This window comes from Phalangium opilio, unplaced genomic scaffold (genome assembly GCF_054372755.1).
Source record: "Phalangium opilio isolate 3A_F unplaced genomic scaffold, DU_Popi_V2 ptg000055l_1, whole genome shotgun sequence".
NCBI classification, from domain to species: domain Eukaryota; kingdom Metazoa; phylum Arthropoda; class Arachnida; order Opiliones; family Phalangiidae; genus Phalangium; species Phalangium opilio.
The window spans coordinates 924,939-944,256 of NW_028324174.1; the positions used below are offsets into that span (position 1 = coordinate 924,939).

Below are 19,318 nucleotides of genomic sequence, written 5' to 3' on the forward strand. Positions count from 1 at the left end.
GCTAATTCTCAGTACGGGTCTGGTATTCGACGGAAACGTCAGAAGATACGCAAGAAGAAAAGTAGATCAAAGGCCGATTTTTTATCATAAAACAAGATGGCCCAATTCGAAGGGATGATGGGGGAATTAGACCTATTCGCGACACCCCCTTTGAACGCTAATATTATAACTAGTAGCGACGAAAGTTATCAACCTTTAAGTTCCGTAACGGATAGTGGACCTTTGGAATTTTTTGTCCCTGGCACGAGCGAACATTATATCGACCTTTCTAAAACTAGGTTAAGGCTGAAGGTCAGGGTGCTTCATTTGGACGGCACCGAAGTACCAGCCGCTGAAACCAAAGTAGCTCCGGTTAATCTTTTACACGCCGCCCTCTTTTCCCAAATAGACGTCTTTTTAGGAAACACGAGCGTTCAGTCCCCTAACCAAGGAGCCCCTTATATCGCTTATCTCGAGAATTTATTAAATTACGGTATAGATGCTAAAGAAAGCCAACTAAATCTAGGGTTGTATTATAAGGATAATCCGATCGATCCCGATTCCGCCTGGGTGGCAGCCAATAAAAATCTTACTACCAATGGGATATTAAGAAGAGCCGAGAGAGCCAAGGTATCGAGTACGATAGATTTATACGCCCCGTTACACGTTGATATTTGTCGCTTAAATCGTTTCCTATTGAATAATGTAGACGTTAGATTTAGGCTTATTCGATCCAAACCAGAGTTTTGCGTAATATCGAAAGAAGCCGCTGATAAGAAATATAAAGTGGTTATCGATAATGCCTCATTGTACGTTAAAAGACTAAAAATAAATCCCGAAATAATGTTAGCCCACGCTACGGTATTAGAGCAAACCAGCGCCATCTATCCTTTGAATCAAACAGTCGTGAAAACCTTTTCAATTCCAGCTGGAATGAACGACGTTAATCGAGAAAACGTCTTCTTAGGTAAAATACCTCAAAGAATAATCATAGGTCTAGTTCGAACCTCGGCCTTTAATGGTAATCATTCTTTAAACCCCTTTAATTTTGAAACCTTTGATCTTAATTACCTATCCGTCAACGTCGGTACCGATACCTATCCTTCGGAAGCCTTTACGCCTGATTACGAAAACAATCTATACACTCGAGAGTACATGTCGTTATTCACCTCTCTAAACACATACAGAAAAAACAAGGGAAATTTTATCACGTACGAAGAGTACAAAAAAGGTTACGCTTTGTATTGCCTAGATTTAAGCCCGGATGAAAATGCGGGGGCTAGTCATCTTTCTTTGCCCCGACAAGGAAATCTACGTATCAATATGAAATTTAAAAACAATTTACCACACAATGTCACGTGCATAATTTATTCCGAATTTGAAAATTCTATCATGATAACTAGGGATCGCTCGGTGTTATTTAATCCCGAGTAAAAAGGCTCTATATAACCTCTGATTTAAGAAGCATTCTCTCATAACCGGTTAGAGATGAATCAAGTACACTACCTATCGGAGAAGCAAAACATTTACGTTGGAAGCGGAATTCTTCCCGTCTTCAATGTCAAACGACTCGATACTAAAACCGAAGCGTCTTTCGACAGTTGTATTTGGAATAGTATATGGACTTTCGAAGCGGATATTGACGCTTTCTTTAACGGAATAACGGGACGATTTCTGACTTGGTTAGTTGACGGTACTCAGAGAGTTAAGCTAGAATGCTTCGTATGTCAGAGAGGAAAAATAGTTGATATTCGTCAATATATTAGAGGATCGAATAATAGATATAATATTCTATTCTCAACATCGAAAGGATTTTCATTAAATAAAGACAGTTGGTTAAGGTTAAAGAACTTGAAAAATGTTATTGGTAGCGAATTAAAGCGAAAAGAAGAGGCCAGAGAAATAATGAAGAAAATTATCTTGGACAGTTTGACCAATATTTTATTTAATTTCACTGATTCGTGCGAAAATATCAGCTGTCACAACGAAATCGCCCACGATATCACTTGTTTACCCACGGATACTAATTGGAGCGAGAGAGTGGAGAAAAACCTAATTAGAGCTATTCCGTTGCTTAACTACGAAAGAATTCTAGAATCCTTTGTCGAGGAATACGGAGATTACGAAGACGACGTCTCAATTTTATTTAACGATATTCTCGGAAACTTTGTCGGTCTAAAAACTGAACTAATGTACGGTTAAAATATATGTCACTCTTATCTCGCGTGTATTGGGTCATGGATTACTCTAAGGCGTCTGAAAATATTCCGAGAGGATTTGAAATCGTTGGAATGCGTTACCTCGGAGAAGAGCAAAATGAATTTAATATCGAAATTACTCGATAAACGGTGCCAAGGGACCAGGAGATATTCGCCAGAGAACAACCACTACCGAAGCTAATGTCCTAAATGATCCAGTGTTTAATGACGTATCTATTTAAAATATATTCTTGGAAATTTTGTCGGTCTAAAAACAATGTATTGTTAATTTTTAAGTAACCGAATAAAATATAAATTACTCTTATTGTTGCGTTTCCTATACCTACGTTATATATCAATTTTTTTTCCTTATTTAGAAAATATTCCAGAAAATTGTATCTCTCCCTCTTATATAATACCCTACAACTACGTTATATTATCAGATATCATTTTCGATCTTGTTTAGAAAAAATGTCTCTCTCAAACGCGTACTACGACCCCGAAAATCCCTCCTCTTTTTCCGGATTGGATAAATTAACGAAAGGAGTTCCTCAGTCTTCGAGGAAAGAAGTTGAGAGTTTTCTATTAAAACAACCCACCTATACTATTCATCGTTATCGTCGATTAAAGTTTCCTCGCAATAAAATTACAGTGACATCTATGGATGAGACTCATCAGGCTGATTTAATAGTTTTAGATAAACTTTCCAGATACAACAAGGGTATGAAATATTTGTTAAGTAATATAGATGTTTTGAGTAAATACGCCTACGTTATACCTATTAAAAACAAGACTTCCGCGGAAGTTATAAGAGCTTTTAAAATAATACATAAAGATGTTGTACCCACGAATATAAATACGGACGCTGGCTCTGAATTTTTAGCTAAACCAGTTCAGCAATATTTTAAAGAGAAAGGTATTCACCACTACGTAGCTTACGGGAATAAAAAAATTGCGATCTGCGAGAGATTTAACAGAACGGTTCAAGAGAAAATACACAAATTCATAACTAGCGCTGATACTCGTAGCTATCTGAGTGCGTTACCAAAAATAGTTAAGGCTTACAATCACTCGATACACCGCTCAACTGGTATCGCGCCAGTCAATGTTAATCTACAAAATGAGCATAAGGTGTGGTACCGTCTTTTCGGTACCATTAAACCTGGGACAAAAAAAAAAAGCTAAAAGAAGGTGATTTAGTAAGGTTGAGTAAATTTGAAAAAACCTTTTCAAAGGGATATAAAGGCTACTTTACAAAAGAGATCTTTATTATTGATAAGGTTTTATACCGTAATCCTCCAGTATACGTCGTTAAAGACAAAAATAACGAGATAATTAAAGGAACGTTTTACGAATACGAACTATCTAAAGTGATATGAATACGTTACAAATAAATCAAATATTATCATGCGACCAGAGGACAAAACCCTACTACCTAGGTACTTTTCCTAGAGACATGCTTCCCAGGAAACCTAGAAAGAAGAAATTTTGTTTTGTTCTGATCACGGAGAGAGCCGAGGATCCTGGACTTCATTGGGTAGCCATTTACGTTGAAAACAATGAAGGTAATTTTTTCTGCAGCTACGGGCAGAGCCCGGATACGTATAAAATTAACCTGGCCAAATACGCGTCCAGATGGATCTATAACGATAAATTAATTCAAGATATGTTCTCCCTTTGTTGCGGACCTCATTGTATATTCTTCCTTATTCAAAGATGTCTAGGAAATTCGTTTCATAGAGTTCTGAAAATGTATGAAAATAAAACGGAAATTAACGACGCCTTATCTTTATGGAATATCTGCCTTCACTTGTTAAGACATAGATATGAAAAATGTAACCAATAAAATATTAAAGTTGTAATGTTTAATAATCAGATACACTTATATTGAATGCGAGAATAAAAATATTTATTATTCGATTATAATTTTTTATATAAATTGTAATTATCATGCTTTTATATAAATTGTAATTATCATGCTTTTATATATTATTATTAACCTTATTATAAGCATTATATATATATATATAATGAGTTAGATGCTTTTATATAAAATGTAATAATCATTATTAAGGTTATTTTTTTGCCTTTCTATAAGTTACCCATTCGATCTTAGATTCGGGCTTTTGAAGTTCTTTCAAACTAGCTTCGCGATCTTTTTTTATTTTGGCTTGTGTAGGGTACGGTTTTGATTTCGTAGATGGAATTTTCGCGAGTCTTTTTTTCGGCGAAGTCTCATCGTTAGGGTTAAGTTTCCGGAACTTTGAACCAGAAGCGCCCTTCGTTGATAAGGCCTGTTGAGACGTCACGGGCTGATTCGGTACCATGGGTGTTAAAACTGGCATACTCGGCGTTTGAGACGTCCCGGACTGTTTCGGTACCACGGGTCCCATGGGTGTTAAAATTGGCATACTGGTCGTTCGAGAGAGAGACGCTGGCGTAGTAAACGATATCGCCGGTGGTTGACCCATTGCTGTACTACTCATTATAGGCTGTGGGGTAGTCAGACTCGAGGAGATATTAAAAGGGATACTTTGGGGAGGGGTAGCGACATTAGTAGGGACAATTTGGGAGGGGGTAGAGATATTAATAGGTATATTCTGGATAGGGGTAGGCCACGATGGAGGAATCCAAGACGAGGATGAAGGACTTAGAGGCTGTATTTTACTCGACACTCCGGGTGCTGGAAAAGACGAACTCGTTGTAGGTGGCAAGATAGTAACGCTTGGTGGCTCCGCTAAACTCTTTAAAGATAAATATTTTTGAAGAGTTAAAAGGTACTCCTTCAATTTTTCCTCGGCAGAACCAGGCTTTCTCAGTACCTCTTTAATGGCGTTGTCTAAACTGTTAACTTCCTTTTGATTGTCCGTCAGTAAAGCCGCTGGTACTAAAACGCACTTTTTCATTATCTAGTAAAGACCGAAGCTATTGTCGGTATTAACATTGAAAGCAACGCCGGCCAGAATCCTCCTACCTGTTTAATTAACACCTGTCGCCTCTTTTTGTCGCTTAAACCTCTCTTGGATAAATACCTTATAACGTTTTTGTAACGTTGAAGTCTTTTCTTTTTATGACGATTCAATGGAATACCGCCGTTCTTCAAATTATAACAAATACCGCTTATACAATCCAATTGGGGTCGCGTACACTTTGATATTAAAAGTTTTCTTTGTTTCACACCGCTTTTACGCAAGAGATTTAAAAGGGTAATTGGTTCCTAACCGACACGGGTAAAGGCATGTCTCGAAATGAGGTTAAATAAATTGAGATTTATATTTTATGGATTATTATTTTCTAACGTAGATTACCATCGGTCCTTCATTGGGGAATATATTGGACCTAAGTCTTAAACTATTATCGGTACTTTGTTTTAGATCTATTAAGATATAAGAATACGCTTTTTCGGTACACTCTTCGTACGCTTCCGTTAGGCGTTTGGTGTCTGTAGGAAAAAGCTGACGACTTAAATAGCGAACCTGGTTATTATCCCTAGGATTTTTAAACACGTTTGGTGTCTGTAGGAAAAAGCTGACGACTTAAATAGCGAACCTGGTTATTATCCCTAGGATTTTTAAACATAACGATATAAGAACAGTTCAATGATATATTTCTAGAATATTTACCTGGGTTAAAGACATTTTGAGACAGCAGCACGATGCTTAAAGATAAATGATGACTCCCGACACAAAAAAGATTACTTATAAACTCCTGTTTGGTACAGGTGTTAGCTAGATCGTCTAGGATTAAAAGATTATTTATTCGTTTATCAAAAAAATCAGAATCATTAGGAATTAGTCCTTCGTGGAATTCAATAGGTAAAAAGAGTTTCAGTTCATCAAAAATGTCCTGATAAACACTATAGCAATAGACTATTCTATCAGGAGGTTTGTCCATGATAATGTCTTTATATTTGAGTAAATTTATTACCCACGTTGTTTACCCCGAGCTGCTTGGGCCAGCCAGTAAAATGGTCATCGGTGTTTCTAAGCGGAGGCGATACTCTAACCCGTTCTCCATTTTTAAAACGTTCTCTAATATCGTCTATGAACTCGTAGTTGACTCGATCTTCGTACGGTATCACTCTCACTTTAACAAGGTGGGAAAACGTGACCCGATGTTTAGTGGTCCGTTTTCTCATTTGACGTGGCAGACGGGTCTTGATGATTTAAATATCCGTAAGGAAGTGTTGTGTAATCCTCTAAGACTCTACGTTTATTGAAACTATATCCAAAGGTTTTCTTTAGATTGCCTAATAAAAGTGTAGCTGTTTCTTTACGTCTTACAACATTAAATGGAACGGTGACCGACAAAGTTTTAGAGGGACTATATAAAACACTTTTAATCGAATCAAAGTTAATGATTTCTTCATTTCTTCTGTTAAGGGTAATACCTTTCATTTTAATAACAGATTTACCGTCTGTGGTACGGTAAGCGTACGACTTAGGCCCTGTCGAGACAAATTCGAGAATCGTCTCACCCTTTAACTCATCCGTCCAACACCCTAGATTACTAGATAAGGGTGGTAGATATTCCCCTTCCTTTGTTACAACTATACATGAATCAGTGTCACAATAAAGTAACCTCTTACCCATTTTACTTATCGTATTATACAACTCGATACGTCCTAATGAACTAACAAAGGAAGCTATCGTGGGACTTCCTTTGTAGTAGGTAGGAGCGTATTCTTTTTTTAGTTTATAACTGACTAAACAGATTTTATCGTTTACCGGTTTCAGGTCTAACAGTTCTTTCGTTTCATCAGTTATTATCTGAACTAATCCAGCGTAAGAGTCAATGTATACATTTTTTCTCTTATCCGTATTGTAACCCATTTTTCCCCAAAGCGAATTTGGACATAGTTTACTAATGGCGCGGAGAGTGGGGTTGTCCACTATCTCTTCTTTATTAATAACTATTCCTTCTCGGTCATAAATTGATTTTAAATACGCTTCTTTTTGCTCTTCGCTTTCTATTCCCGAAGGCCAACCTGAACTAGATTGTTTAATTTTAAGGTAACAATCAATGAACGTGTCAAATAAACCGGTATTTTCTTTTCTGTCAAACTTATCTTTGTAATGTTGGACTTCAAAAAACTCTAGAATCTTATATCCATTTTTAACTGCTAGATATACCTCGGGCCTTGGCCAACAACCACAGAAGGATCTTTCTTCCGAATTATGTGTACAGACTGATTGTTCAGTTTCAACGCATTTTAAACACAAAGCAAAGAAAAGTTTCTTTTTAGTTTTAATTGGAAGGACAGGCAAAAATAGATTTTCAGGCGCTAATACTCGACAAGAAATAAGACCGAAATAAAAATTAGGTTCAAAGTTGAAGTCTTTCGTAATAATTTCAGGATGACCTTTAGGAAATACGCCCCATTTACATACGTAAGGATAGAGCGAGCAGATATCTAGGTATTGAATAGACTCGCCCGGTTTTGCCTTATAATACAGACATATACACTCGCTTCTTCCCCCGTACAAGGCACTCCTGGATCCAATTGGTTGTTTAAATTTTAAACTGTCACAATAGAGTTTAGCGTCAGGATCATCTCGTAATCTCTCATTGAACTCGCATTCCCAAATATTGAGGTGTTCGGCGTTCGGTAAAATCTTTTTTAGATAATTTTCCCTATCTAGAGTTCTTTCGTAGACATTTCTGTTTAGATCTTTAACTATAGGATTGTACTCGTAATGTTTTGTGTGTTTTACACATCCGTGATAGACGCATCCGTTATAGTTTTAAACAATTTCAGGATTTTTACAATATCCGTCTATTAAATAGTTTGACACCCTTTTTTCCCCTTCCAATGACAAGGCAGTTTGAAATTTTACCCCGCGTAATTTTTCTTCCAAGGCTATACACTTTAAGGCTCCGATACTAAAATTTCCACGAAAACCCTTTGCAGGTACGACACCTAGTGTGTATTTTTCAAGATGTTTGTGAAGGAAAATATTAGTTACTGTTCCCGCTATGGTAATACCACCTACGTTAAGCACGTCGACCCCGGAGACATTCCTAAATAACTCTCTAAATTTTTCCATTCCTAATTGTAGGACCTTAACATCTTGAATAGCGTATGTTTCAAGCTCCTGTCTCAGATTATAGGGCTTATCCTTTCTTTCCGAATACCATTTCATAAAATCCGCGTGCTCCTTATCTTTAAAATTATCGGGCTCAAATTGATGTATCTCGGGTATAGGGCCTACATAGTCTAACGTTTTTTCATTATGGAACAGATGCGGGAAATAGTCTTTTTTTTCTTCCCCGAGATCGAATGTAGATGAAAATTTTCTTAAGGGGACACTAATAAATCTGTAACTGTCAATGAATTTGATCTTTAGATTTTTTAAGAAGAGTGCCATGATTTTTGAACCGTTGAAGATAGGCTCAGGAACTATATTCCTTCTAAGTATTTCTTTCAATATAAAGAAAAAATCGAACCCTGCCCCGTTATGAGCGCAGCAGATTACATCGGAAAACAACATTCGCGCAACCTTTACTTTCTTATTTCCCTTTTTAATAGAGCTTGTCTCACATTGGAAAAGATAGTCTATAAAATCCTTTATACAATCAAAGCCCCTAAAGACACGAATGGTAAATTCTTTTGAATCAACGGATTCTTGCGCAGCGGAAACCAAGAGTACGGGAGTGTGTTCATTATTTAAAGGGATAGTTTCACAATCGAAGTATAGAAGACGAACAGGAGGATAATCAATATCTAGGGGCATCACCCAACAATGATTTTTTTCATGCGTAATTTTACAATTTTTGCAATTTAGATCACACTTATGATTTGGTTTTATTTCGCGAGCGCAATTTCCGCATCGTTTCAAAGAATCGCATGTTCCGTTACTCTTATGGTTATTGAAACATTCGGTTCCCTTTAAATATCTATTACACTCCTCGCATCTTATGAGTTTATACTCGTCTTTTTCATGATAAGCCTCCGTTGTTAAACAGCGGTAACACTTAGCCGTTTCCGAGCAAGAATGACTAGATTTTTCTTCCAGACCGTAAAATAGGGTTAAACAGTATTGACAATAAGCCTTAGCCGCGAACATTGAGATGTAAGACCGTACAACATGCATATGATTCCCAACTTTGAGGAGGAAAATTTTTTTTTCCTTGTGAGGACCTATAAATATTTTCTCAAACTTCTCTTCCGCTGAAAAAATTACAATCTGGTAATCTGACAAGGCATTTTGAAACTTTTGAACACCCAATAAATCTACAGGACCCTCCGGGACTTCGGCTAATGCGTGTAACTCTAAAGCCGCGGTTTTTTGGGAAGGGTGGTCTACATTTCTTAATAATCGGAAGCTCCATTGATTAAACTCGTTTAGCTTTCCTATTGATTTTAAATAAGTTCGATCAGCTAGACTTTTACCCACGGCTAAGGCTCTAGAAACGCATAGAGTATCATTATTTCTAATAGGTATGTAAGCATAACCTTGATCAATATATTTATCCAGTTCAGCTATAGTTCGATTATGCACCGCTTTTCTACCTGTCATTGGAACATTGCATTTTAAAAGAATAACATCAATTTTTAGAGAACCCTCTAATAAAAGACTACGTTTGGACTGAGCCACCTTTTCGATACTAGAGAGTAATCGATCAGGAGTTAACTCATTTATCGAAATAAATCTTAAATTTACAGGGTTCTCTAACGCGTCGGAGCTTATGGCGAATCTAATTAAGTTATACTCTTCATTATTTTGCGTGATTTGGTTTATAAGAGATGTTAATATTTGGGAAAGTTGTTCGTGAATTTTTGTTACGGAATTTAACATTATATTCTGTTGTAATACATTTATATTTTCTAGATTTTCGATTAGATATTTTGTCTATCTTGAAATATTGTTCAGGTCTAAATTTTGTGGATAAATCGATGGGATAAAGTTCATCATCTGAGGATGACGAAGTGTCCGACATTTTTTTCTTAATGGGAAAGTTCTTCAAATCTATTGATTGTTTTCTCCAAGGCAACTATTATGTTATGGAGATCGTCTGAATCTCTAATTACGAACTGCTTCTCATAGGGTTGTCCTCTGTATTTAAAGATGGCTATTTCTCGGTCAGGCGTGGTGGCTATTTGAATGGGTTCTTCTGACATATATACCGTTGTTCCCCAATCTCCCTGAGCGTTGTTCAGAATTGATTTCAGTTCAAATGCGCTCTCGTATTTAATACATATACCGTCCTTAGTAGGGATGGGAAACGGTTTTCGCGGGTTCTTTGATTTCGCGTACCTCCTAATATCAAGGTATAGAGTACCATTGAACGACGATATTTTAACACCTAATAATCTATCCCGACCATATTCTATTATATGATCTTTCCAATCTTCCTTTTTAAATCCCGACTGAGATAACAAGGTCTCTACTTCTTTGTCACAGGATTGTGTCTCATCCTTTGATTCGGCCTATTGAAATGCCTATTTCCTATGAACTAAATCTTCTAATCTCATTGAAAAAGTATAAAGTACTCACCATTCTCAGGAATAGAAATTTCTTGCTGCGAGATGTTAATGCAGTAATTTCGGCGGTGTTCCCCCACTCTAGACACACGCGAGTATACACGCGCGGGTCTAGCGCGCTAGAAGGCTGGCGGCACACTTAAATGACCTAATTAACTCTCCATATTTCGGTGGGTTAACTACTCCCGTAAAAACCCGGAGCCCAGCGATTATTCTAGAACATTCCAGAAAACTAAATACCCCCAAAACCCTGGTTAAAATTATGATGTTAATAGCAATATTGTACAGTCAAAGCCGGAATGACGTACCACATGACGATGTTATTAAAATGTATAAAAAGCCGAGTTAAATGACCATCACAATCTCACTGAAGTCCAACGAGTAAAGAACACCAATGAAGTACAATGTAAGTATGGTTTTTAAATCTTATTATATACCTAGAATATGTTCATGTACCTAGTAGTACATCGTTCATTCTCGTCCATAGGTTAAAGAAATCCGTCGTCGTAAACTTTGATTTCCTCGACGGGCGAGCTACAAGTCTCGGACGGAAAAAAATTGCAAAAGAGGTTGCCGTGATAAGTGTAGAGAAAACTCCAAGAGTCGCATCTTGGTCTTTCTCCTCACCTTACCCCGAAAAAGAACTACCGCATGAGGCCAAACGGGTTAAGCGAATTTATGGACAACTGGGAGACAGAACAATAAGATCCCGCTATAGAGGAAATTAACGCGTTGAACGATGCGATATTCTCGGCCAGAATCACTGCGACTGAAGGTGATACCGATCCCATATTGTTCATAAATGAACATAGGTATAAGCTCGAGAGATATATTAGAAAGAAATTAAACGAAAAACGAGGCGTCAAATGGTACATAGTCATACAAGCGCGAGTCGGGAAATTCCGGAACTGAGACGGAAACCTCGCCGTTCTTCCGTGGGTTCACGCACGCGACTTTGGCGCCGTAAGTCATACCGGAACAAATCAAAGTCAGTAGGGATAAGATCGCCGGAAGCATGAACACGGCAAAGGGGAGTGGCTGGATATTGGATAGAATCCTATTTCTACAAATTAATATTATCCAGTATCTACTCCTCGTTGGTGGAACGTACTTTGAACTGCAAGACGTGATCGCTAATAAACGGTCTACTGTAAATGTTAATCCGGAAGACCCAGAGGATAACAAGTATTTCCCATGGTCGGTTTTAGCAAAACTTCACACAGCGTTAGTCAACGCAAACCGGGTATCACATTATAGACAAGCCTGCTATAAACGCTTACAAGAATCTTGATGCCACTGACAAGCGACCGACCAACACTGACAAGCGACCGACCAACACTGACAAGCAACCGACCAATACTGACAAGCGACCGATAACCACTGACAAGCGAGCTAAAAACTCTGACAAGCGTGCTGAAAGCACTTGCCAGAATCTTGGCAATACTGAAATGGTTGCTGCAAACACTAACCAGAATCTAGACAACAGCGACAAACGGACGCACAGCAATGGCAAGCGCGCTGAAAGATCTAACCAACGCGCTTATAACACTACCCAATATTCTCATAGCACTAACCAGCGTGCTGGTAGCACAAACGACTATGATAACAACAGAAGTAACTCTGAATGTTGTTGGTTAAATGAACAGCGAGATTAATAATTCATTATATAGTCCATAGTAGTCCAAGCTTTGGTGATCAAAATGAGCTTCTTTCACAACCATCATGCTCGTATCACCGAACTACTTTTGAACAACAACAACATGAAAGAGACACAGCGCGACAAACTAGCCAATTCACCTATTTTTCTCGAAACCATGCACCTTATCCCAATCGTTCCCCGCCTCAAAATTCATTGTTTGATCATCGCTCATTTCATCAACTTGAGTCTAACGAGGACATTTATCCCGAATATGGTCAATCGACATATGTACCAAATAGAGATGAATTAAGCAGCTTTAACAACGATCCATCATCTATGGAAAATGAGTTTGCGTCCAGCATTCGAAATGCTATATTAGTGTCGTATGGAGATGACAATGATAGGGAAGCAACGTCGAAAATGGTATTGGTAGGCAAAACAAATATTTAAATTTACGGAAATTTAAATAATTTTATTTATATAGCATCAATTGATATGATGGACACAGGGAGAGAAAACTCTTATCACGTATCTAATGTTGTTTCAGTTGTTAATGAGTCACCAGGTTAGTCGTGTTGTCTCTCTTAAAGCTACTAGCATACAATAGTCATAGGTGTGGAAGATTGTGAGAATATTGAGGTTTTTGAAAATTGGCGACGTATGGGCTAGGTATTCAGCATTTGTTATTGTTCTTATGGCCCTTTTCTGGATTAGTAGTAGCCTATTTAGATTGCTTTTTGAGGTGTTGCCCCAGACTGTCACGCAGTAGCTTAGGTGAGAGTGTATTAGTGCTGAATATAGTTGTTTTTCTATCTTTGGGTTCAGGATTTTCCTGTTTCTATGAATTGAATATGAGCCGTATGTTATCTTTTTCGCTATGCTATCTATATGAATGTTCCATTTTAGGTGGGTGTCGAACCACAGACCAAGGTATTTGTACGTATCAACTTCCTTTATTATTATGTTTCCGAGAGCGAGATGATTATAGGACAGCCGGGGTTTGTTGGGATTAGAAAAGGTCATGTATACCGTCTTGTCCCCATTGAGGTCCAGGAAGTTGTCTGTGAGCCAGAGTTTTATTTTGTCCATGTATAGATTAGTCGTGCTTACTATATCCTCTAGGTTAGGTCCTCCGACCAAAAGAAAAGTGTCGTCGGCATAGAGTGTTAGGACCTCATCGCCAACAAATTGTGGCAGATCGTTTACAAAGAGGTTAAAAAGTAGGGGGGAGAGAACTGATCCCTGGGGCACTCCTCTATATACTAATTGTGTTTGTGAAAGGGTATCGTTCAGCTTAGTTTTTGTGGTTCTATTAGTTAGATAAGATTTGATCCATTTATGGCTATTTCCCCTAATTCCCAGAATGTCTAACTTGTAGAGTAAACGTTCATGGTTGACCGTGTCAAATGCCTTACATAAGTCTAGAAAGACACCTATAGCATAGTTGCTTGTGTCAATATAATCTAGTATTTTTTATATACGCTGATAAGGGCTGTACTAGGTACACTGGTGATGTGAGGAAAGTTCGGATGCTTATCGCGCACTGGTGGGGGTCTTTATTTTTGCCGATTGTTTTTTTAGGGATCCTTTTTCTTTTTTTTTCCTTTGGTTGTCACTTGTCCTTTTTTATGCCGCTGTGTTGAGCAGTTTTTTCCGGTTGGCGTTTGATATTCCGTATGAAGTGTCTCGTGGCTGTATCTTCTTAGCGATTGAGCCGAGATTTTTTGGTGCTGGTAGACGATTAAGGTGGCTAGCTTACGCAGGCTCAGCTAGACTGCTGGTTGCACATAAGTTGTGGATTTCTAAAAATACAGATATGATTATTGACTGACTCCAACTTTAACTCATGGGTTCTGCAAGCGCTGTGTTTAGGACTGCTTTCAGTTGAGGGCAAATCTGTCAATTTACGTCTTGACATATTTTCGTTTAATAAGTCAATAAGTCATTGTTTGAAGACGAGGACAATGACCGTAAACGATTTTCATCAGTAGTGTCGCAGAATTGATCCGGATCTGCCGAAACGCTACAGCCTGTGCTTGAATTGCAACTAGACAAATTTTCATTTCATTGATTTGAAGAGGGGGGCTCTGACCATAATGTTTTTCAATGGCTGCAATATCTGTCAAATCAAACAATCACCAACAGAAGTTGGCAAAGTTTTGGGTTGCAAACAGTACTGCTTAAAAAATTAACCCCCTCCTCTTCCTTCCGGCAGTTCAACCTTTTTAGCCAAATGCGGAGGTGGCTGAAATGAAGTGCAAAGATTAACACAATCCAGATTACTAATTAATTAAACAAAATTACCGGTATTATATCTATATCAAAGTACGGAATATCTTCATATCGCGTCATGGGCAAGCCATGACCTATGACTCTGAAATAAACCGACTTTATTTTGCCTCCGGTAGTCTTGCTTTTTTCTATCGGCCACTATCATTTTCTGGATGTGAAGCCTTACGTGAAACCGACTGAGCTCAATGGCAGAGGTGGCTGAAATGAAGTGTTAAAGGAAAAGTTCAGGGTACCTAACATTAGACCTTAAATTAACGGCCTCGTTTAGAAGATATCGAAATCATTGACAAAAAATTATACTATCCCTAATTACGATTAAAATCCATTTAATTGACCCAAAAATTGAAGAGGGCAGCCGCGCCATTTTTAAAGTCACGTGAAAAACTCGCACAAACGCCGTTACTGGCCAAATGGCTAGCGAATAGGAAAGTTAGATTTCTCTACTGCAGACGACGATATTTATTGATATATTGAAGGTTTGCTTTCAGCATAGCCCACTCGATCACGCGCATCACGACGCAAGCTGCTCGCGCTATAGAAGCCCGTTCAATCGGCCAAAAAGTGAAACTTTTGGATTCTTGCCGAGAAATTCAAAGTCAGCGAAAATTAACATTAAGTTCTATGAGAGGAGGTTGGTTTTCTGGCCAGATCCTCTGTCCTATTGATCGAAATGACCTGAAATTTTAATGAGACGTGTGTTTTGACGTGTTTTATTATTCTAAAAAGGACTCAAGCTTCTAGAGTGGATAGCGTTGTTTAAAAAGAAATTATTTTCATAGCCAAAATGATGGGTTCAGTGCTAAGACTGAATATATCTTCAGATCTACTGGTCTAAATGTCCTGAAATTTTAATGACAAGTGTGTTACAATCTTTTCTATTATACTAAAAAGGATTCAAGCTTTAAGATTGGATAATTATTTCTATAAAAATATATTTCCAATGTCATAATTGTAAATTAAGTACTTAAGGCACAATATCTTTGGATCTACTGGCCCAAATGTCCTGAAAATTTAATGAGAGGTGTGTTAAAATAATTTAACTTTCACTCCCTTTCAAATGATTAAACGTATTGCTTAAACATGACGCTAAAAATCTTATAATTAAACAAAATTATAGGCCCTAAAGCCTAAAACACACCTATTTTGGGGAAGTTCAGAAGGACCCTTGTGTTTCTGCCAAAAGCAGTTCATTATGTAAACGCAAATTTAGTTCAAAGTCGTCGTCTGCAGTAGAGAAATCTAACTTTCCTATTCGCTAGCCATTTGGCAAATAACGGCGTGTGCGCGAGTTTTTCACGTGACTTTAAAAAATGGCGCTGTTGCTCTCTTCAATTTTTGGGTCAATTAATTGGATTTTATTTGTAATTACTGAAAGTATAATTTTTTTTATCAATCATTTCGATATGAACCTATTCTTATTTATGATAAGTTTAATTATGAGAAGTAACGAGCCTAAGCTTAGGTCAGTTTGGTCTAGGCCACGACTGCATGTCGATTTCTGGGAAGATCGCGTATTGAGCACGTACACGGAAATTGAATTCCAACAAGATTTCCGTATGAGCATGCAATCTTTTAAAAAGTTGTGTCATTTATTGAGAGAACAATTAGAAAAAAGAGATACCATAATGAGAAATGCACTGAAGAAAGGTCGTGTTGACTCTGTATAAATTAGCCACACCTGGCGAATTTCGAACCATAGGGAATCTTTTCAGTGTTGCAAGGAGTACAACTTGCCTTGCGTTTCATGAGATAAATTAACTGTTCTTGCTATAATTTCCCAATATTTTATTGTGTAAATGTTAAGGTTTTTGGTTCATAGGTCACAAGAGGGATTAAGAAAATTTTTTCAATTACATTTCCTCAAGAAGAAAATTTAAGCGACGTTATCGATGGTTTTGCTAATGAATTAGGGTTTCCACAATGTTGCGGGGCAATCGATGGAACCCATATTCTTATTATTGCGCCAGAAAACTTCCCAAAAGATTATTACAATCGTAAAGGGTGGCATTCTGTTATAATGCGAGCAGTAGTTGATCACAATGGGAGGTAAAATGTAACAATCCTGTATTTTCAACTATAGATATATAAACGAAAATTATATTTTGTAGATTTTTAGATATAAATATTGGATGGCCTGGTAGTGTCCATGATGCTAGAGTACTTGCTAACTCTTCTTTATTTAAATGAGCTCAAGCTGGAACTCTTTTTCCGCAGGTACTAATAGCCTATATAGTCCTATACAGCTAAAATTTTAGCAACTGCTGAGAAATACAATATCTATATTTTCCAAAATCTATCTAGAGAACCAAGATTATTGAAGGTACTGAAATACCACTTTTCATTATTGGAGATCCCGTATACCCTCTTAAAACATGGTTAATGAAGGATTTTTCTATAACAGGGCGATTGACAAGTGAAGAGCACTACTTTAACTATCGGTTAGCCATTTCTTTAGAAATTTGTATGATTCAGTAGATCATATACCTTAAAAGCGTATTTTCAGATTGATGCAGGTTGAGAACTCCTTTGGTCGACTCACAGGTCGGTGGCGGTGTCTGTTAAAAAGGAATGATTTGCAACTGGACAATTTATTGCCCGTAATATCAGCATGTTGTAGTTTACATAATTTCTGTGAAACTGAAAAAGAAGTATTTCACCGCGAATGGTTGAATTTAAATGACACTGAACAGCATTTTGAGAAACCACCAAGATACCCATTAACATTTGCGGAAAATCGTCAAGAAAAAAATATCCGAAATGCCCTTGTGCGTTATTTCTACATTCAAAAGTAGTTTCTAACCGAACCTTATTTCTACAGACAAAAGGAGTTTCTAACCGAACCTTATTTCTACAGACAAAAGGAGTTTCTAACCGAACCTTATTTCTACAGACAAAAGGAGTTTCTAACCGAACCTTATTTCTACAGACAAAAGGAGTTTCTAACCGAACCTTAATATTAACTGTGCATAATTTCAATGGAAAATTCCTAATTCAAATATACCCGAAATAAATTCCACAGTAATTTCAAGCCAATCATTTTTTATTTAATTTTTTACAAACTATTTCTTGAGAAGCTCCAACACTTTCAATTCGTGCTCCTGTTGTTTTCTCTCCCCCTCCATATCTTGCTTTTGCATTTTTTGAAATAACTCTCTTTCGAAGTTTTGTTGTTGTTCCAAACATAGGCGCATTTGCTCCCCAGAGACTCGCTGAAATTGACTCCTTAATGAACAAAGTTCTTCATTTTTATTAAACGGGTCCTACTAGTTTGCACACCTGGCGCCTGAAAACTGATTATACAAACCTCGCACACCTTTCAAAACTCCTACTAGTTTGCACACCTGGCGTTTGCAAACTTATTACGCAAACCTTGCACACCTTTAAAGAACACACCCACTTAACACATACTACTTTGCACAACTTCATAAGCAAACCAATTTAGCAAAACTTGCACACCATCCTCTTTCTCCTTACTAGTTTGCACTACTGGCGTATGCAAACTGATTACGCAAACCTTGCACACTTTTAAAGAACACATACTACTTTGCACAACTTTATAAGCAAACCAATTTAGCAAACCTTGCACAAGATCCTCATCCTCACTACTTGTTTGCACATCTGGCACATTGCAAACCTTGCACACCGTTCAAGAACACGCCACCCTACCCCATATTACTTTGCATAACTTTATATGCAAACCTTGCACACCTTAATATTTTTCCGCAAACCCTGCTCAAAATACCACACAGAGTAAAAAGCTCCACTTTTAATTTTAAAACCACTATCTAACCATTTTTCTTAAATTTTAAAAGGTTTGCACAGGTTTTTCGTCTTGCACACCTTTATGGTTTTCCGCAAACCCTGCTCAAAATAGCACATATACTATTAAAAGGCTATTTTTTTAATTTTAAAACCACTATCTAACCATTCCATAAATTATCGTTGATATTTTAGAGACAAGTATAAACATTTTGAGAAAGAGAAAGGTTTCACCCTTAAATTAACGTTATTGTTTTAGGGGATATTTTTTTATTAATCTATTGGTTCGATTGTATGGACAACAAAATTAATTATGAGATTTTAACATTGTGGTTTTTTAGTTAAAAAACTTCTTGCTAATTCACGGTTTTAATATACCGTAAGAGGAATTATTTTACTCCTTGAAAACCTTTAATTTTTGAGCCTTATCTGTTTTATCCTTTACGTCTTTGACATGATTGTTTAATAAACGTCTTTGGAAATTTTCTAAAACAGTTTTTTACCATCCGCGACCTCGGCTTCACCGCTCTACGTCTATGCCTTGACCTAATATTGTAGCAGTCACGAGGCTGAACTTATTTTTTATATTACGGTACTTAAAGTGCCACCAAGCAAGAAAACACAGCGAACTAAATTAGTTAAAATAATTTACTCGCTTAGGGATAGGCAAGGGCCTAGATCATCTCGGAGGCTCCGGTTGGAACTAATAGTATAGTCCATCAGACTCAAAAATAAGAAATATGCCTATTTCTGTCTTTGAAAGTGTGTTCCGGAGCCGTTTATTCGATTTTTGCTTTTTTGAGCAGGGTTTGCAGAAAACCACACAGGTCTGAGTAGAAAAACCTGTGCAAACCTTTTAAAAATTATGAAAATGGTTAGAAAGTAGTTTTACAATTAAAAAGGAAGCTTTTTACTCGATGTGTGCTATTTTGAGCAGGGTTTGCAGAAAACCATAGGGGTGTGAGA

General features: G+C 37.3%; 2 protein-coding genes across 2 annotated transcripts; both read right to left on the minus strand.

Moving 5' to 3' along the window:
• Positions 1 to 4,252: 4,252 nt before the first annotated feature.
• Positions 4,253 to 5,391, minus strand: LOC149668535 (uncharacterized). Its single transcript, XM_089840807.1, has 3 exons — positions 5,152 to 5,391; positions 5,000 to 5,086; positions 4,253 to 4,921 (listed from the first exon to the last, which is right to left on the minus strand). The coding sequence occupies exons 2-3, from the start codon at positions 5,081 to 5,083 to the stop codon at positions 4,253 to 4,255; spliced, it is 753 nt and encodes a 250-aa protein (XP_089696933.1). The 5' UTR covers positions 5,084 to 5,086; positions 5,152 to 5,391.
• A 904-nt stretch (positions 5,392 to 6,295) lies between these two features.
• Positions 6,296 to 9,976, minus strand: LOC149668536 (uncharacterized). The gene is made up of 2 exons (XM_089840809.1): positions 7,945 to 9,976; positions 6,296 to 7,854 (listed from the first exon to the last, which is right to left on the minus strand). Exons 1-2 carry the CDS (start codon positions 9,974 to 9,976, stop codon positions 6,296 to 6,298), a joined length of 3,591 nt encoding a protein of 1,196 aa, XP_089696935.1.
• Between the last annotated feature and the right edge of the window lie 9,342 nt (positions 9,977 to 19,318).

Bases quoted from the DNA above. Each gene is read 5' to 3' on its own strand.
- LOC149668535 (XM_089840807.1), bottom strand. From the start codon at position 5,083: ATGAAAAAGTGCGTTTTAGTACCAGCGGCTTTACTGACGGACAATCAA. The intron at 4,922-4,999 runs GTACTGAGAAAG...TTATCTTTAAAG, and splicing joins TAGACAACGCCATTAAAGAG to AGTTTAGCGGAGCCACCAAG.
- LOC149668536 (XM_089840809.1), bottom strand. From the start codon at position 9,976: ATGTTAAATTCCGTAACAAAAATTCACGAACAACTTTCCCAAATATTA. The intron at 7,855-7,944 runs GTAAAAATCCTG...ACAATCCTATAG, and splicing joins CTATTTAATAGACGGATATT to TTAAAGATCTAAACAGAAAT.